Source organism: Ascaphus truei, chromosome 1 (assembly GCF_040206685.1).
Source record: "Ascaphus truei isolate aAscTru1 chromosome 1, aAscTru1.hap1, whole genome shotgun sequence".
Lineage (NCBI taxonomy): Eukaryota > Metazoa > Chordata > Amphibia > Anura > Ascaphidae > Ascaphus > Ascaphus truei.
Window position 1 is genome coordinate 196,293,878 of NC_134483.1, and position 21,737 is coordinate 196,315,614.

The window sequence follows — 21,737 nt, forward strand, 5'->3', positions numbered from 1 at the left end:
ACATCCAATTATTGCATTTTGTAAAGGGCTCTTACCTGCCACTATGATGTCACAGGCCAATGCCATCTCTAGGCCTCCCCCTAAAGCGACTCCATCCACTACAGCAATCGTCGGCATTGGAAGATTTGCTGTAAAGAAATAACAGTGTAGTCAGAAAATGGTCAGAAGCCGGCGCCCTCGCGCTCATCAAGAAGAGGATCTGTCATGGTGATGCAGGAACACAGAGAAGTGCACACCTACATCTGCCCGTAATCTGTGTGTAACTCCAAAGGTACTACGCCACGCACACACAGTACCAACTTGTAGCTCATATTTTTATTACAGATGACCATGACAAAAAGGACAATGTTTCGGGTGACTGTGCTCCGTTTGTCCAGATCCCACACCTGATGAAGGGGGGGGGGAGCCTGATGGTCATCTATAATATAAATATGTTACTTTGAGCTATGAGTTGGTACTGCATGTGTGCGAGGCGGAGTACACTTGGAGCTGTACAAAAAAATGGCCATGGTAATACATCTTTAAAACTAAATCATCTAATATCCTCTGGAAGGAACCTACAGAATAATGCTTTTCAATGGTTTTTGTGCTCCCCAATACAGAAGACTACATAGCCTACGATGACAATTCCTCCTCATTCACCGAGGCACATGCTTTGAGTCTAGCACAACTTCCTCGAACACACATTGTGCAAAAAGTGTCCCTTACAGTAAGCTTCATGGAATTTTTTATTAGCCATTTTGGTCCTCAAGAAGTATAAGTTTGAGATTTTGAATGTACCTTGAGAGCTCTTCCAACATATTATAGTATGCACAGAGGTTTAGAAACCGTACAGGTACACAGGAAGGAGAGTGAGAGTTTGAAAGCTCTAGATACACCATGACATCTACAAGCTATAACAGCCTGCTGTATACAAACGGTCACTGCTACAGTATATTTGATGAAATACAGTAGCTTTAAAACTTGCTATGAGCAAACACAAGCAATTGACTTTAAACTGAAAAGTGTCTCATTTATTTACATTATGAAGTTAGGAATAAGATGGCATTTATGACTGTTAAATGTATTATTCTGAATGTGCAGCTACAAAAACACAGACGCTAGAAATGCCAATCCCAGATCAGTCTTCTAGCCACGTGATTTAATCTATTTTTTTAAATGAAACAAACAATCTTTGGGCATCATTGCTTATTGTTAACCCTTAAATATTACATGCAATATGATCAGAACAGCAATTGATTGAAAGTCTACTGAATAGGCAACAGCTGCTTTAAAGCCTTTTAAAGGCTAGAATAGACCATCAATACACAAGTAACACTGTAAACTATTTGGTACTGGAGTCAATTAAGCTGTATTGAACATAGCTGTACAGTATGTGTATGCCAGTATAACCAACCTCACACTGATGAGACACATTAAAGTCGAAACATGTCTGTGAGTGGTTTCACTGGCTTTGCATCTGATCCCTGTTGCTAGTCGGCCGCACTGGGTACTGGAGTACAATTGACACCCCAGGCTCCCAGAGGCGGAGGCTCAGGCCTTCTGGTAGCCAGACAAGTAGCGGCAGTACCGGTAGTTCCTTTAGTCAGGGGGAAAGATGGCTATATATATATATATATATATATATGCAAATATAGCTGTATGCTATATATATATATATATATATATATATATATATATATATATATATATATATATATATGTATATATATATATATATATATATATATGTATATATATAGCCCTCTTTCCCCATGACTAAAGGGACTACCGGTACTGCTTTTAATAAATATATATTAAAAACAATGGATGAGCGCATAAAATGAGATCATACATTTCTGTTGTGCCAGGTTCATGAATAAACTTATTGTAATGAATGCTCTTTTTTTCCCCCAGGCAGTGCAAATGTTAAAATAAATTTCTGTATTCAAATGTGAAAATTAAAGTGACTATGCCTTTGGGGGGGGGGGGGGGTTGGGGGGATGGAGGGGAGGGATTATTTATTTATTTATTTTACTAGGTTTGAAGCAGGGGGTCAACAGTGCAAAACCACATTGATTTCAGCTCCTGGACTCAATGCTTTTTGAGAAGCAGCTTCTGCTGGGAACAGAAATGGTCTGTTTAAAAGGTCCCGCTAGCCAATAGGAAGCCGTGACATCATCCCCAGCAGCCTCCTATTGGCCCGCGTGCTGCGGGACCTTTAAACAAAAGTGAGATAGCAGCATCACCTGCTGATCGAAGTATCACGGGGAGCAGGGGGTCCACGAAGCTGAAATGAACCCACTGCTTCCCAAGAGGGGGACATTGTTTCAAAGTTTTGAAAATAAGAAGTTGCTTAGGCATATTCTTATAACAATATGTTGTTCTACTTTTAGGCTTATGGAAACAATGACTTTTTTTTAACTTAAAGATCATTATTATGGAGCTAAAAAAACAAATCCATCTGCCCATGTATGCCCACTTTTATAGACAGCTTGTTCTTTAACAATATCCACACCCACCAAACAGCTGAACTTGGAACAGAAATGTTAACAATAGAGTCACTACGATCATTTTCACCAGTTACTAAGCAGGCAACAAATACGTTGTTTAATACCACTTAACAATTGAAATGAACTAATCTTTAACGTATTGTGTGTAGGTGATGACATAAGTGTGACCACAGGCCACACGTTAGCCAACTATGAGTACATTGTATTTTTGTGTTAATACTGTATGTTCTACAGTTTAACTCATCCTTTCTTCAGCTACAACTATTAAAACATCAGGATTGAGATATGGCTACTAGAATGCAAAGTAGTAGTAGGATTCATATTGGTATTATCGTGCAAACCTATTCTTTCAGTACGATCCCTGCATAAAGCAAAGACAATAACACATATTATCACCATATTATCACGGAGGCAAATACACCACCAGATTTATCAGTCAAGATACTTTGGTGCAGTTTATTTGCCCCAATTTTGACCTTGATAAAGGTCTGACAAACTATACTGTGCAATATGTGATTGTAAGAGATATATAGTCCTTTCCTGGATCGGATACTTATTGTTCCCCAACACAGAAAATATCACAAACAAACTGTACTAGATCAGATAATCAAAAGCCACCAAAATAATTAATCTACTACTGAATCAGTAACAAAAAATAACTCAATCAATCTGCAGCCAACTACTCAAAAATACTACTTTTTTTTTTTTTTTAACACGATCAAAAACAGGAAATGCTTTGTATTTTAATAGCAGTCACTCCAGGTTACAAACGAAACCACATTTTTTTTCTTTAATTGAGTTAACACGATGTACAAGAATTCCTCTCTCTTGCACTAAATTAGTGTTACTGCTCTCAGTTTCCCCACAATGGTTGCTCAACGTCTATGATTCATAAGTTCATTGCAATGCCGATAGTTATAATTTGCCAATGATATTTAGCTGTGTTTGTATATTTGTGAACACAAAATGTGGGACAGTGGCATGCATGTAGTCATTCTTCATATTCAATGGCTTCACATGCAGCGAGACAAACTGCAGAACACACTAGAAGCACAGGAATAACGTGAACAGGCTCGGAGTGTTGTATAACTCATCAGCTCTGATGTTTTGGTGGTTATTGAGGAGTACAACAGACTGCAATAAATAAACATTATAAGATTCAGAAAAAGCAAATGGAAACCAAGCACCACAATGTTTGGGATAGATTGAAAAAGCTAGTTTTTTCTATTTTCTTCACTTGCCTATAATGCAATTTAATTATTCCCGGGAGATCCTGCACTAGTTAGATTTGGTATCAAGACAATAACATTAAAGGGGGGAATATTTTTTGTTGTTCCCAACAGTCATCAAGCTGCAACCAATGTGACCTAATAGCAGTGCTAGGTTTAATAAGTTAAACCAGGGGGGTTGATATCTCAAAATACAAATCATTTTATATTATTTTTGACAGGCTCAATAATTATCTTTGTATTCAGTTTCAAACGGGAATTTGGATGATAGTCAGTCTTACTCCACCCATGTGATGAGGGTAAATCAGATTTATGGACATCCACTGCAAATGTAAGATCAGTTTGGTGCTGTGCAGGACTGCTTTCATAGAATGGGAGAGGGTGTGGAGGGACACAGGTGTAGAAAAGAGTAATGGGAAGCAGTGAATATGGGAAAGAACAGGAATTATTTGTGGTTATGCTTGCCCTGTTATCAACTTTATCTGCCACATAACCTTCCTCAAAACATAATGAGACTTGCAAAACCCCTCATTCTTCTGGCAAGCTTCCAAAATGTCCTGCCTTCTGTTTTGTGACTTCTGTCTTCATCAGAGACTCCATCCCGCCTAACAAAAAGACAGCGCAGTGCAGGACCAAGCTGTTGGTGGCTTCTTGTGTGCATCTACAAGACCTGTTCGAAGGTCATCATACTTGTGCCAAAAATGAAGATGCTAACTCCTGTCCCCTCAAGGACCGCCAATAGGTCATGTTTTCTGGATATTCCTACTTCAGAACAGATGGCTCAATCAGTGGCTCAGTTGTTGATCTGCTGGTGACCCCTGAGGACTGGAGTTGATCACCCCTGTTCTAAAAGTTCTGGTGTTAGGCCTATATGTGGTGGCAATTGCATATATTACTTTTCATACAGTAGTGTAGCCGTATACATTTATTTTCTTACTTTTCAAAGTAATTTACATTAGGCTACAGCAAGTTGGAACAGTGATGCACATTTGTTTTACTTGCAATTAGAGGTGAAAAAACAAACCTTTAAAAGACGTGGGTTAACTTATATCTTACAATGTGAGAATTATCTCCTAGCTTAACATTTTATCTAATGTTGAAAATGCTATTAACTATTAAAACCTAAACTGTCGCCTAAAGCGGCATTTCCAGAACATTATATTTACAAACATAATGACTCACAACGGATATATGGTCGATCGAGTCTGTCACTCAAAACTCCCTCTAAATGCCACTTACTCTTTAATCAGCACGGTACGATGTGTAAATACACTACCACTTTACCACACGAGATCATGGTTCTCCTAAGGTAAAGAATATCAGTTTAAAAAATATTTGGTATTGAAAGGAACAAATGCAGCTATTCTCCATGTCATGATAATATCATGAGATATTATGTATATTAATCAATCTGGTGCTTCAGGGGTTAATGTGGTTACAGTTTGTCTTAAAATACAATAAATTAACGGTATACATGAAACAATCGACGGATACCTTCTATAGAACATGGAAACCATGGATTGAACATTAAAATTGACAGAAAAAAACCAGCGGATTGATGCTGGGCTGGGGATGGAGGGGACGAGGGACCCTGTCCTCTCCTCCCCCCCTGATGTCTCACCCCCCCTTCCCATGATTGTCTTTTCATAATATTATTTATTTTCTATTGTATGCCCCCGCAAGAGTATAACTCAGCTGTTTAGATCAATCAAGAAGATCACGAAGACCACATCTACGAATATAATGTACTCATTAGTGGAAATACGGAATGCTGAATGTAGATGATTAGAGTCGATTATTTACAACTGTATTTGATGCCTGCCGTAAGGTTGTGATCTAACATATGCTGTAAAACTCAATAAAATAATTTGAAAGAAAAAAAATACAATATATTGGGGTTTTGACAGACCAAGACCCTTCCTGGGTCTGTGCTGATCTACAAAGAGGGCTTAATTGGGGGGGGTGGGGCGAGGGGGGGTTAACTAAAAGTGAAATATATGTAATTTAGAGGGCCATACACGATAGCCAGATACAAGGCTGTCAGCCTTAAAGGAAACTAACATTCCTGAGATACCCTTTGTGCATCACAGAGAGAGGTGACACACAGGTCACGCATTAGTTGGAAGACTTGATTAAAAAAATGAGAATATCATGTGACGTCATCTACTGTGCATAACAGGAGGTACATATCTGTCACCATTGCGATTAAACAAATCAAACCGTACCACACACTACATGGGTAAGAGGTAACAAGGGCAGATATCCATTTGTCACTCAAATTTAGGAGCAAGACGGTCATTATTCCTGTTACGTCCGTCATAATCGCCTGAAACTATTGATATGACTCACGTGTGTCTAAGTATTAGAGAAAGGAAGTTATGAGTGCATTTATATATTGAGGAATTAAACGTCTTTTATAGGATTTTATTTTCCTCTGTTGTAAAACCGTCAACCTAGCAGCTCATTTACGACAGGGGTGGGCTTATGTTGTTTTAAGGGCAAAGAAGCTAAAGGATGGGCCAACCATAATACTGACTTAAGTTATGGTGAGTAAAAATAGGGAACCATGTTAAAAATGGTTTTTGAAGCAAAAAGTGGCACTGTGTGCTCATTTGCATGTCATTTCCCAGAATCCCTTGCTGCAGTGGAAGTGCTGTGTGCTGGGTGATAATGGGGAAAGGCGGGGTTGCAGACCTGCCTAAGACATGCAGATGAGCATACAGTTGTATTTACATTTGCATATTTGCTTTGCTGTGGAGGGTTTTTGTCACTTTTTTTACTCACCATTCAACAAATAAATAGATGATACCGTTCTGTGGCTAACGAAATTCTTTTATTGCTGCGAGCTTTCGAGATACACTCTCGAGTGTATCTCGAAAGCTCGCACAAATAAAAGCATTTCGTTAGCCACAGAACGGTATCATCTATTTATTTTTTGATTATTGAAGCTCGGCTAACATGGTACTGATACCTCTACATATATATATACATAAACACATGGGCACTGTACCGTGTATTTGTGTCAATGGATGTAACACTGAGCTCTGTCTGTGTTTCATGTTCTGTCTCTGGTTTTAAAGAGATAAAAGGCAGCCCTTTTTTTCCTGCTTGGAAGGAGAATAGAGATAACAGAAAAGAACAAAAGATAAGTGCGCTATTAAACTTGATCCTGGGATAAAAATAGTGCAAATGTGAAATGTGATAAGCTGATTATCAGATCCCAAAATACCCCAAAACTAAATGTGCACAATACACATGTGAAAGTGTACCAGTGAAAAGTACATAACCCTATTTAAGGCAAAAGGAGAGCGTCTGCAGCTGTATAACAGAGGTGGCCCAGCACCTCACACAAACGACGCGTTTCGTAGTTTAGAACACTACTTCGTCACCTGGAAGGAGAATACATTGCTTTATAGATATGAATGAATAACATATTTTGCATACTTCTTGTGTGGTGGCATCAGATAGATATTATTGTAATTGAGTAAGGGGTTAATATTAACTAATTGAAAGTACCTTGTGGAGGAGAAAGGTGAGTTAAAATACTTTTGCCAAAGAATGGAACTAAATGACACTTGCATATGAGAAGATAAACAGATAAGTATATAACTATATATGTCAAGATAGATGTAGCACTGGGCCTTTTTGTCACGTTACGACATGAGATTCATTCAGGTCGATGTGATCAGAGAGTAAAGAGTAGTCATTAGACACGAGCTCTGACACAACCAAACTGAAAGAGAAAGGCGGCATCTATGCTGCCGAAGACCGCGCGGAGGTGTCTGCGCACGGTGCTATCCCATTTCCTTAAGGCATTGATCGCGCCCATAGACCGCGCGGGCGCGACAGAAGGAGGGGGCGCGTGTTGCGCGAGGAATCAGTTGAAATTGATTTTTTGGCGCGATTAGCAGGTCGCATGAGCGGTTCGCCCAATGAGGGTAAACCAGCTCCGTGACGTCACAGACACGCCCCCTGATGGCGCATCTACCATGTCCTGAAAACGCACCCGCTTCACGTGAGTGATGTCACAAACGTGCACGCCTCTGAGTGGACGAAGGCTGTATGGACTCAGCCTAAGAGTACAGAAAAATATCTTAGATTGTCATTGTAACAGAGACATATCACTGTTGGAGAGAAACTGCCTCTAAATCCAGCAGGGCGCTAGTTAATTGCACACTGGCAATCAACCAGACTCCACCTGGGTGATTAGGACTTTTAGAAAAAGCCTGGTCTGAGAAACAGGATAGAGATTCCTTAGCTCACAAGGGAGCTGACATAAGAAAAAGGAGGTCTATGTTCTGGGAGCAAGACAAAAGGGGACCAAAGCTTTACGCCTGGACCCTCATGCAGACACCTACCCAGACACCACTGACCTGAAGGGCCACCTGTGTTAAGGTATCACTGAGACTTTGGGGTGATAAGTGGGTAAGGGGCTTTTCCCCCTCCCCAGCCTTGCAGAGAGGTACTGGGGAAGTAAGTTAGCCCTTACACGGGATAGGTGTTTATTGTTTTCTGTATCTTTTTGTTTGCTGTTTTGTTTAAAAGAACAGGCAATAAAGCCTTATTTTAATTTCACCTTAAAAACGGGCTCCATTGCATACCTCTGCACACATCTCTTACAGTCACCTTGCCATTTCTTCCACTACAACATAGCGAGGGTCCACAATTTGTCATTCTACAAACTGAACTCAAATGCACTTACTGTACTCACTCCCGTCTTCAATACTGTAAAACTGAGCTCAGTTTTTTGCTCTTTTATCACCCAACTACATTCTACAATATTTATTAATAATACTACTCATATTTCAGCAATAATCTTTCTTATGGCCCTTCTGCCTCATGCGGTGTGCTCAGAATTGTCTCTTCTGAACCACTATTGCGTTCTACATCTAGAACCTTCAGTTTCCAATGCCCCAAGCACGGTCTCTCTCTTTAAGTACGGCTTTTTAACAAAACATTTTAAGATCTTAGAAATGTGGCTATGTGACCCTCTCTAAACTCACTTACTTGTCCTCTGGGGCATGCACACTTATAGTTTCTCTTACTGTCTCCACGATTCTCCCAAAACACTAAATACAGTACTGTACATTATAAGTTCCCAAGGGAAAGGATTTCTCTCACAAGTGCAGCACAAGTTATAGTACCTAGCAGATGAGGTTGTCCATCAAGTTCAGACTATGTATAACTATAAATGTTCACACATACAAAGTACACAAGGAAATGAAAGAGGTAAACCAAAAATTAAAGTGCTTAAAAATTGTCATAGTCATTGTATCTAGCTAATTATCTCTAGTTAATGGCCATTCCAATGAATGGAAGCGAATGATTGAAAATCACATTTTGGTACACACAAACTTCAAGGAGCTCAGAAATGAAAGTAGAAGATTGAGCAAAACTTGCAATGTTTAGAGCGATGAGTAAGTACATTTTGCTGAATGTGTTTGAAGAAAAAAACTGTAATACAGAACTCGGAAAGAGCTACAGTATGTAACATTTCCTTAGGTATACTTTGCTTGCAAAAATAAAGCAACCAGATAATACAAAAAAAGTTAAATAAAGAGCAGAAGGATGGTACGGGGAAAGGAAACATTGACAATGTTTTTACAAGCGTTTAGTGCACAAGCAAAGAACAAAGCAAAAGATTTACCTAAGGAAACCATTGCAGATATTTTGAATGAGGTAACATAGCAACCAAATAATACATATACAAATCAGGAAGAGCTGCCAAGCTGCTAACAACTGCTCATGGCAACACTAATACATCTGGTTAAAAACTCCTTCCATCGCTCTAATCTTACAAAAATAGACCCGTGAGTGAGTTGAGACGAGGGTTTAATTAAAAGTAGGTTCCTGGTGCCTGTTAAATATTGATAATGATATCCCTTTTTACATTGTGCATACCTGTGGGAGTCTATTCTGACAAACTCCACAGGAGGCATCTATTCTCACCTACTTCTTGCCAAGTTCTTTCATTGACAAGAGCTTGATCTCAGCTAAAGGACACCCATTCATTTACATGGAGCTGAATTGTTACCTGGCACTAGAATGCGGCTTCAATGCATATTGAATAAAATCCACGACTTCTCATGTATCCAGCAGCATCTTGGTATTTTTTTTTTATATCCTTCTCAACAATAACTTCAGTATTCCTTGCTATACAAATTTCACGTATTCTTTTTCCTCCTGCGCTACTGCACAAGCAAATACTGTACCTACAGATGTAGCTAGACTTACTGTCCTCGGTGCAGCGGGCAAACAGGCAAAAGCCCGCAGCGCTGGGAACAGTGTCTGCCGCGATGGCGCTGCAGGCAGTGCTGCCAACAGGGTGGGTCTGCCGGGGTTGGCGTCCCAGGCCGGTGAATCAGGGGGGCTAGCCGGCCCTGCAAGTTTGGCGCGCCCTTTGGCCAGGCTCGTCTGCCGGTCCTCTCGCGGTCGGGCCCCGGCTATCCCTTAGCCGCAGCCTGCATGACTATCCCTCTGTCCCACGCCGATAGGCCTCTCTGACGTCAGTGCGCCGGAAGCACTCTGACATCAGCGCTCTCTGCTTCCGGCATGAGAGGGAGGCCTGCCAGAAGCTCGGCGTGGGACAGAGGGATAGAAGCATGCAGGCTGCTGCTGAGGGGAGAGTCGGGGTCCAGCCGCGAGATCACTAGCAGCCGGGCCAGGCCAGAGGTCGAGCCCAACTTGCAGTGCTGGCCCCCACATTCACTGGACCCGGCCTGATCATCCACAAGGCAAGTCTTTTTTTTATATGTTTTGTGGGGGTCTTTTTAATATGTATTGGGGGGGGTCTTTTTTTTATATGTTTTGTGGGGGTCTTTTTAATATGTATTGGGGGGGGGTCTTTTTTTTAATATGTTTTGGAGGGTGGGCTTTTTTAAAATATGTATTGGGGAGGTGTGTTTTTTTTATGTGATGTGTGTATATATATATATATATATATATATATATATATATATATATATATATATATATACACACACATAACACACACACACGTACAGTATGTATGTCTGTATGGGGGGGGTTATATGTATTGTTCTTTTTAAATGTATTAGGTAGGTGGTTTTTGTATGCATTTGGGGGGGGGGTTGTATATATTTGGGGGTGGAGCCTGCTTAAAATGTGTGTCCTGGGCCCCATGATTTCTGTTGGCGGCCCTGGCTGCAGGGGATCTATGCTTCTGGATGGGACCCCTGCAATGTTAATCCTTTGGTGCTGCGGCCGTGCTACCGTGCTGCGGCCGTGCTACCGTACTGCGGCCGTGCTCCTGTACTGCGGCCGTGCTCCTGTACTGCGGCCGAGCTACCGTACTGCGGCCGTGCTACCGTACTGCGGCCGTGCTCCTGTACTGCGGCCGCGCTCCTGTACTGCGGCCGTGCTCCCGTACTGCGGCCGTGCTACCGTACTGCGGCCGTGCTACCGTACTGCGGCCGTGCTACCGTACTGCGGCCGTGCTCCTGTACTGCGGCCGTGCTCCTGTACTGCGGCCGTGCTCCTGTACTGCGGCCGTGCTCCCGTACTGCGGCCGTGCTACCGTACTGCGGCCGTGCTCCTGTACTGCGGCCGTGCTACCGTGCTGCGGCCGTGCTACGTACTGCGGCCGTGCTCCTGTACTGCGGCCGCGCTACCGTGCTGCGGCCGTGCTACCGTACTGCGGCTGTGCTCCTGTACTGCGGCCGTGCTACCGTACTGCGGCCGTGCTACCGTACTGCGGCCGCGGCCGTGCTACCGTACTGCGGCCGTGCTACCGTACTGCGGCCGTGCTACCGTACTGCGGCCGTGCTCCTGTGCTGCGGCCGTGCTACCGTGCTGCGGCCGTGCTACCGTACTGCGGCCGTGCTCCTGTACTGCGGCCGCGCTACCGTGCTGCGGCCGCGCTACCGTGCTGCGGCCGTGCTACCGTGCTGCGGCCGTGCTACCGTGCTGCGGCCGTGCTCCCGTACTGCGGCCGTGCTACCGTACTGCGGCCGTGCTACCGTACTGCGGCCGTGCTACCGTACTGCGGCCGTGCTCCCGTGCTGCGGCCGTGCTACCGTGCTGCGGCCGTGCTACCGTGCTGCGGCCGTGCTACCGTACTGCGGCCGTGCTCCTGTACTGCGGCCGCGCTACCGTGCTGCGGCCGTGCTACCGTACTGCGGCCGTGCTCCCGTACTGCGGCCGTGCTACCGTGCTGCGGCCGTGCTACCGTGCTGCGGCCGTGCTACCGTGCTGCGGCCGTGCTACCGTGCTGCGGCCGTGCTACGGCCGTGCTACCGTGCTGCGGCCGTGCTACCGTGATGCGGCCGTGCTACCGTGCTGCGGCCGTGCTACCGTGCTGCGGCCATGCTACCGTGCTGCGGCCGTGCTACCGTGCTGCGGCCGTGCTCCTGTACTGTCCTGTTAGCCTATTCCATTCCCCTGGGAACTTTCACTTTCACTCTGTTACACTGGATCTGTCGTTGTCTCTGTGCATTATGCTGTATAAATCTTTACAGCTTAAGCCAAATTGACAAACAGCTAAGAGAGTAAGATTGACTAAGCTTTGTTGGCCTATTTAACATGTTAATCATCATAACGCAGCTTTTACTAAAGCAAACAATGTCCTGTTAACTTGGATTTACTCCCGTAAAAAGCATGGCGTTGTATTACGACATGCAAATGAGCTTATTACTGTCGAAAATATATTTATACCACAGTCACGCAGGAAAAGAACTCTACTTTATGTAACCCCTTCAGTGTCCTTTTGATGTACAGTGTACATCATAAAAAGTGCGCTGTATGTCATGGCCCCTTTTTTAGGGGCGGTTCGCGATCAGTGCTCGATCGTGAGCTACACTGATGGGGTGGACTCTCCCCTGCAGGTCGGGCCACCACAAGCAAGCACATGATTGCTCAGAAGAGCAGACACGTGGTCCATTAATGCAGGAGACTGCGTGGCCACGGAGGTGGCAACGGGGTTAAGTTATAACCAACGTGAGAGAGGCGAGCTACCTGTGAACACACCTGAGATATATGAACCTTAAAATCCCTATCTCGCTCTCCGCTCTAGCTAAAGCTATATTTCTGGGTCTGGCTGGGATTGACGCCAAGATTCAAAGAGGCGGTCCCAGCCATTTTTTTTTCCTTCCATTTTTTTCATAGAGTTGAAGCAGGGGGCTCCAGAGCTGAACACCATTAATTTCAGCTCTGGGATACTTACCTCCGTAGGGGATGCCGGTAGCCACTGTGGGGTTTACTATATGTCTGCATTTCAAAGCTGCAGGGCTCTGTGGGCCAATAGGAAGCTGTGACATCATCAGGTGCAGCTTCCTATTGGCCCACCTGTAGGAGAGAGCTGTAGGAGATACGACACTTGAGAGGTCTGTATCTCCGGAAGTAGGGATCCCCGGAGCTGAGATTAATGGGGTTCTGCTCCTGAGACGCCCTACTTCACCCAAATGGGTGGATTGCCTCTTTAAATAACGCAACATTATTTCAAAACTATAACGCTGCCATCTCACAAAACAACATCACATTAACCTGATGCTGTTGCATTCAATTACGGTCATTGTTTTGCATATAATTACCATATTGAATAAGGTGTCAGCTCAGGCAAAATAACAGCAGCCCCTGTTTAAGGTAAGGACCCGTTATTTGTCGTGATTTAACCGAGCTTAGTGAATATAGGCCAATAGCTGTAAATGCAGAAATTCAGCTAGGTACAGCTCGACCCCATTATAACGCGATCCGTTACAACACGAATCCGCTTTTAACGCGATGCAAGCGTGGCTCCCAATATTCGTATTTATAAATACTTTACAACGCGATTACTGGTATCTTAAATACTTTATTGTTCAACGCATACAATTGTACATTATTTCTAACGCGATCCGCTTATAACGCGATGTTATTCTTTGGACCCCAAGCACAGCGTTATAATTGGGTTGAGCTGTATATATATATCTATGACACAAACATACTGAGTTTACTGAAACATTTAGACATTCCTCTTGTTCAGGAACTATCTGGACTCATTGACAATGGTTTATATGCGCCTATTGTTAGCTGTAGGGACTTACAATCAAGTTAGAGCATTGAATAAGCAAGAGATCTATAAGTGTGCATGATGGCAATGTGCTGATCATGAGACAGAGTTCCCATTGACAGAATAAATAACATCAGCATACTTTTTTAAGGGATCTTTATAAACTCCTTGTAATATTTTTTCTCAATCCATATTACAGTATATATACTGACAGCGCCTGACAGCGTGATACATGAATAAATCATAATATGAGATTACAACATTGTAAAACTGTCACTACAACTATTTGCGAGTCCTTTACATCTTAAATACACAAGTGATCCAAGTGAGCTCACTTAAAGAACATTGCCACGAGCAAGGCATGCTTTTTAGTTTATATTAAAAAGCTGCTGCTTGTATATTTCTAAAAAGCAAACAACAAAAAAAACAAATGTTACCATGTAAAAGAAATGCATTATGCAAAAGTTTTTCACCCACTAATAAATTGACTGTTTTATTTAATTCACGTACTGTATATGTTCATGAAATGTATCTAATTCACATTCATAGCCATTTTTACTATGCTGTGGTAAGCTATAACGCAGCAGTTCAAACTGCAGTTTTAAATTGTTTTTTCCCTTTAATATGTGCATCGATACAATCCACACAATGATAAACAATTAGCTAAGTTTCCGATCGATCAGTTCTCCTGTGATCAATAGGTGAAGATTCAGCTCAGGGGTTCACTAAATGTCAATGCAGCAGAAGAGGACCAAAGATGCAAAGTTCTGTGGGGAAGGTCATGTGACCAGGCAGTCAGTAGATACAATAGTGCACTGCTAGAGAGAGCGCAGGGCTCAAAAAGGGGTTGTGCTAGAGCTTGTTTCAGAAGAGGAAGGGGATGTGACTTTGTAAATGGTTGCTATAGAAACAAAAAATGTTTGTTACATTATAATACATTAACAATTAAAAATTTCATTCAGAGTTGTTTTTTTTAAAAGAAATGCTACAAGTATTTTCTCATAGTACAGAACTGATTTCTTTAAAAAAAAATAAAAAAATACACATGTATGATATTGCTTGGACTGCAGCTTTAACATGAAGGACTGTTAAAATATTATTGGTCCAAAAAGGTCAAAATTTCAGATGCTTTCCGGATATCCACTTCACTTGTTGTGAGCATTTACTTCTACAAACAAATAAACCAGTGACATTAACCCATTCGCTCTCAGAATGATCTGCAACACATTGCTTTGCTATGCTTTGAAAGACTCTTGGGCCGCAATTGCGTCAATACCGGAGTTTCTATGGTTGTTCAGAATGAAAATATCATCACCTGGGTTTCGGCTGCCGATGATTCTCATTGGCTCGGGAGTTACTGCGGAGGTGTGGCGGGTACTTCCTGGACACATATATAGTATACACAAAAAACAAAACTGTGCGCTACTACCTAACTACCTATAAAGTTTAAATGTATATATATATACAGTGCAGTGACTATACCATCAATTTAGTGATAAAAAATTTATAAAAAATTAAACCACAACTCCCACAGTGAGATAATTAAACATTAAATAATAAGTGCCACATAACCGTGTTGGGGATAATGGCGTCTGCAGCTGTAAACGCAGGGGTGGCTCAGCACCCCACACACACTAAGAGAATGGAAACAAAAGAAAACAGCGCACAACGCCAAATAGTGAAGCAAATTCAACAATATATTATAGAATTAAAAAGGGGGTAATATATCTGCGTACATGAAAAAAGTTGGTAAAAGGCATGTAGTGTGTATCACACTGTTTACCACTCGGCGGCTGTTAGCTGTAGATTCAGGTGCTTGCTTCCCTCTGCTGCTGCAGCTCAGTTGATTCTGGGGCAGGGCGTCAGTCTTTTCACTCCCAAGGGGATTTCCCTTCATGCAGCCAGGTTCAGCAGCTGGTACTGGGGCTCGGTGAAATCGCTCCTGCTTCCTGGCCCATATGAAGCTGCTCCTGTACCTCGGCAGGTGTATCCTCTGCACAGAGGTTAAAACGCAGCTTGCTGGGGTGCCCTCAGCGTGCCACGATGCAGCAGTGGTGGATTCAATAGGGAAGTTTGAACAGTCTTACAAAGTCTCTCACAAGTGTCCAAAACAGCACACAGGATGAAATAAAAACAGGACAGGCCAATACATAGACAAAGGCCAATGTAAGCAGATATAAGGCAATAGAATGTTACATCCAACTAGTTTCGTAGAATTAACTACTTCTTCTAAGGTTAGTTACTCTTTGATAAAGCGCCTGGTGCGCGAAACGCGTAAGAGGACTGTCCGTGTACAACTCCTATGTTGTGGATGAGTCATGATAAAGACTAGACCTACCTTATTTTGCTGGCACTTTGGTCTGGTTCCCGTTTTTTGCTTCTTGGGCTGTGCTCTCCGAAGCCTGTTCGTCCGGGCTCTTCACTTCGTTTAAATCACTAATACTGACATTTGCAGCAAATAAATAAATGCATTTCTATTTTGAAATGCAAACCTTCGTACCACACAAATGCTAATTTTACAGTACTGTTAAGAACTTCTGTGCAACAGCTGAATTATAAGAAAATATGTCTTACTAAAATAACACGGTCGAAGGTCATGACATTGTAGCATGTTATGGGAATCTGACACATCCTAAAAGTCCACAGTGACATTTGTGTTTAGACAATAGGATGCTGATACCGTTAATGTTTCATCAACAGATATGCACATGACCTCTGTCAGACAATGATGCTCAAGGTCATTCTGCAGCTCTTCATGCAATGGCAGTAACTGCAAGACGGAGAAGTTAATCCTTCCAAGCTCCTGACAAACTGTGATTTAAAGGTGCATTTACTTTTACTACCGTACTCATGTTGTCAAACAAATATACTAAGTGACAGTTTCTCCACTGTAGTATATATTTTGCAGTACATAAATGATTGAGGAACTGTGAAAAATGCACTTAAGTTAATATCAATTTTCTATCGGTCACCGTTGTGATATATGCTTACACAGCAATGTCTTTGTCAGAATTATATACATCCGTGCATAAAAGCCATCAACCTCGCTGCTATATATTTGTATGAAAATATTCTATCAACTAATGCTGGCAAAGTATGAAAGACGTGATGATGAGATAGCATCTCAAGTAGCGATGGACAGGTGGTGCCAAGACATAAATAAGCAGTTGCTCCGGGCCCCAAAAGCGAAGATGTCCCAATTCAGTTTGAGTCATTGATCACATTTAAATGCAATTATTTTCTCTTCAGTGTCTGACCCAGAACCCCCAAATATGACTTATTTGAATGCTCGGTCAATTACGTTTATGAGGTGTAACAAAGAGAGAGACGTGTGAGGGACAGAGGATAACAACCAACTCCAAACAATTGCAGGAACACAAAAACATTTCCATATAACATTTAGCTCATGCATATGTAAAACAATGCTGCTGGGGGAAGCCTTTATGAGTTTAATGTGTATAATGTTTGTATCTTGCCCCATGACCCTGTTCTGTTCTTTTTTTTTTAGTGTTAAAAATCATGATTTTTTTTCCCATCTCTAGCTTCTGAGGTTACCAAGGTAACCGTTAGACTGCACCGGGGAGAGCTTAATTTTAACCTCCCAAATACGTAACTTTTCAAATGCCTAGATCTCCTGAACGGAACACACCATTTTAAAAACAAAAGAAGTGTTGGAAACGGCAAGAAGAGCTCTCGTACAGAATATTGATCAGCATGGACTCCTGCATTAAAAATGTTACGTTATAATTAAACATACCCATTTTTTTACAGCAAAAACAAAAAGCAATCCCAAGTGCCGGGGATTGCTTTTTGTTTTTACTGTTTTCCATGTGACAAGTTTATAGAGACATTTGTAATTGAAATCCCCTAGGCAGCTCCACCCAGCTGATTATTCTTTATCCAGGTCATTAGTGGGTATATTAATTTATAGGTTATTATCACCTGTGCACTTATTCATTTGTTGGCACGAACACTGTTTGTTTATTTATTTGCTGCACTTATTACAGATCTAGCGCTTTCTCATTTAGGTTTTTAGTTAGGTTTGTAAATACCCATTTTATTTTTAGAGTGTATTTCCTGGGTAAGTGATTTCAATGCACTGCTACCAAAACCTTAATAAGGGGAGATTAAATCAGGTAACTGGAACCGCTAGGCCTGTACATTTCCAGTACTGCAACAAACCAAGTCAACTGTGAAGCAATTTTAGCAAGTAGACAAACATGTTATCTTCACGTAAAGGAAAAATGCTGATCATATTTCCGCAACTTATAATGAAAGGCATTTTTCCACCTCGTTATATTTAGAGTATTGATTTAGAACTTGTTGGTCTTTTTTTAGTGCAAAACAAAACACTCAGCTGACAATCATAGGAAAACTAAACGCCAGTTATGTAAAACATCTGAAATACTTATCAGTCTTGTTTAGCACTATGAATGTATTGACCATTCTATAATTATCTGCAATCTTAACCACTTCACAGTTAGAAGTCCCAGTAAGTACTGTATAGCTGTTAACACTATGCAATGTGCTGCTATCCCCTTTACACAGCGGTGGTCAAATGAATAATGCTAAAGACACGTGTCTCAATAAAAGTTATTTTCTCTTGCAGATGCATCAAATGTTAAAGCTGGTTAGTCAAGGTTCTGACAACAGACATTGAACGTTAGCCAAGAGTAATCCTTTAGTGTTGTAATCATTCTTTGCACCAAAAAAAAACTATTGGCAAAGGTTTTAAGAGCTATAAAAAAAAGGGGGGGGGAATCAAATGATAGGTCGGAGATGCAGAACTTGATGCATCCTGCCATAAACCAGCAACTACATATCTCGCCTCCAAGAAAAACTCCAAAAAACACACACCCCACATCACTCACTTGATGCACAAAAAGGCAAAACTGGTCAAAAGTACCTTAATAAATTGTCATTGAAAGATATATTCAAAATGTCTATCTCCTATGCCCCAATTCAATGTGGTAAGAAGCATGCTAGTACATAAGGACGAGACATTAACTTCAATATAAGTCCAGTTACTACATTATTAACTGCATTTTCCTGCTTCTCAACATATTAAACAAGGTGGTTGGGTACAATTCAATATAATTAGAAGACAATAATGCATAGTTAAGGATACACTAACTTCTACCATCCAAATGAATGAAAGTGAATAGATGAAGTCTGCTTCTATGGCTTTAGACATGTTGATATGAGATTACAGGCATTATGAGTCTTATGGAACCATATTATAATGATTACAGATATATTAATTAAAAGTCTATAACATTATGCTAGACGGAAGGAAAACTCTAGGAGTCATGCTAACACATGCTATGGATTCTCTTATGATAATGACCTCATTAAGCAAATGTTTTTCTTTTCAATCTATAAATAGTGATAACCATACGACCGGAGCCACAAGACGTCTCCCAGAATACCTGCTCTCACTAAGGGGCCCATTCATCGAGGGCCGGTATTGGTTATCGCATCTATTGACTTCAATGGGAGTTCATGCTGGAACGTTGTGTAATAACCCGTACCAGCACTTGATAAGTGTGCCACTAAGTATTCCTGGACTTGGAACAGCAGTGCTTCCAAATACCAATGTGCAAATATTAAACTTTAAAAGCTGAAACATGGCAGATTATTTTGAGGTGATTAACCAAAAATCACATTTCACAAAATTCAAATTGGAAGGTTGATGTGTAATCCTGGGAGAACGAATGTTCAATGATAATTGAAGCGAGGAACCTAGTTTAACTTTCAAAGTGTCTGCTTTGTGGGCTCACTTTCCCTGCCTCAAGCACCAAGAGTAGGCTGTAAACTGAATGGTGTAGAGCAGGGGTGGCCAACTTCAGTCCTCAAGGGCCACCAACAGGTCAGGTTTAAAGGATATTCCTGCTACAGCTCAGATGGATCAATCCTCAGCTCAGTCGTTGTCCCCTCTTCCCCGTCTTACTCTCTCCTCCACCATGCCCTGCTCCTCTTTGCACTCCCTGCCTTACTGTGTCTGCTCATCTCTATGCACACTACACTCCCTCCTCTCCTACTTATCTGTCTCCTCTCCTTGCTGTCTCTCTGTTTCCTCTTCCTACTGACCTTGCGGTCTCTCCTCCCCTCTCTTTGCACTCCCTCCTGCCCTATGTGCACACTGCTCTCCATTCCCTCCTCCTTATCATCTGTCTCCTCCTCTTCTTGCTGTCTCTCTGTCTCCCCCTTGCTGTCTCTCCTCCCCTTCATCACCACTTCCATTAAAATCCCCTCCCCCAGTATCCTAGATGAATGAGAGACTGTCCAGTCTATTACAGAGGGGGAGGGATGTATGTTTGTATATCTTTATTTATATGGCACCATCAGTGTACTCAGTGCTTTACAAAGACAATACAGTACAGGGGATTATAATACAATAAGCGCAGCAAAGGCAGACAATAGAAAAATCCCTGCCCCGGAGAGCTTACAATCTAAGTGGTATGTAGGGAAATTTACAGAGACCGTAGCTGGCAGTGGTTGGCTACAATGGCTGATAGGAGTGATTGGGGGTGGGGGTGGCATAGTAGCCATGAGTGCAGGCTATTAGGATGCTTCTTTTGAGGCCTGAGTTTTAAGGTTGGTCTGTATTAAATTAGATGGGTTAACACCATTAGCAGGAAAAGAGGTGGCAGGGAGGTGTAGGCGAGAGCAGCTATGCATATGTCTGGGTCCAGGATTAGGAGAGATATCCCGGGGGGGGGGGGGAGGGGGGAAGAGGAGAGAGAGAAGGTGAGAAGAGGATTTGTGTGGGTGCTTTCTATTTAAGGGAGTAGAAGTTGTTGGGAAAGCTGTGTACATAGTGGTGTAGTGTATGGTACAAGCATAGGTGGAGGGGAGGAGAGAGGAAAAAATGTGGCTAGGAGAAGAGTGGGGAAGTTTGAGAAAACAGAAAAGTTTACAAAGGAGTGAGGAAACAGCAAACAGAATAGCAATAGGGAGGGCACAATGCAGGAAGAGAAGTAGGAGGAAAAAGTTTTCAGGTAATGGAGGAGAAGAAGCAGCGTTGAAAGAGCATATATAAATCAGGCCTGCTAAGGCAGTGTAGCACTGAAGGGTAAATAGCAGCTTAGGAAGTTAGTCTTTAGGTGTAAAAACAGTCAGAGCCTTTAGAAAGCCAAGTTCTCACATTTGCAGAATTGATGATAATGTGCAAGAGTCAAATTCTTGTATTCTTTATTGTATGTATGTATATCTTTATTTACATAGCGCCATTAATGCACATTGCGCTTCACAGCAGTAATACATGTGACATAATAATATAAATAACAAATACAAATAACGGGAATAAGCGCTTTAGACATTAAAGGTAGATAGAGAGGGTGCTAGTTGGATATTGAAGGGAAAGGTATTCCAGAGGTGTGGGGAAGTCAGTGAGAAAGGTTTAAGGCGGGAGAGAGCTTTAGACAAAAAAGGGGTAGAGAGAATACATCCTTGAGCAACGCAAGAGTCGGGATGGTGTATAGCGAGGAATTAGGGCTGAGATATAAGGAGGGGCAGAGGAGTGTAAATCCTTAAAAGTGAGGAGGAGAATTGAGTGTGTGAAATGGGATACTTCCAATTCAGCTCCAATTTCAACTCCAAAGACACTTCATATGATACACCTAAGATGTTAAACAGCCAATGTGCAGTCTCATTACACAGGATGTGCATCCTCACAGGCTGTCTCTCGGTGAGTGACAGGCAGTTCAGCCTATCACAGAGGGATGTGCAGACATCCTTAGAGAAATATATAGAAATATAGAGACATCTGGAGACTCCCACGTTCCTGAGATATGCGTAGATTCCACGAGATGCAGATTTCCGCTTTCAATTATGATCAACTGGCAAAATAACAGTTACTTAGTGTGATGTTTTTCTTACTTTAGGGCAGTAAATGAATAATACTGCTTATATTTTATGCGTGCCCTTATCCAGAGGTAGCTATGAATGAACCAGCTCATTACTTTATGTCCAGAAGATTTTGTTGATACATTTATTGGAAATCAGATT

General features: G+C 42.0%; 1 protein-coding gene across 1 annotated transcript in view; it reads right to left on the reverse strand.

Annotated features, from left to right (window-relative positions):
- AUH (AU RNA binding methylglutaconyl-CoA hydratase) overlaps positions 1-21,737 on the reverse strand; it is a 246,273-nt gene that overhangs the window by 102,838 nt on the left and 121,698 nt on the right. Inside the window, exon 5 of the mRNA XM_075600025.1 lies at positions 36-128. Coding sequence (XP_075456140.1) covers positions 36-128 — 93 coding nt within the window. The remainder of the gene's footprint in view (positions 1-35; positions 129-21,737) is intronic.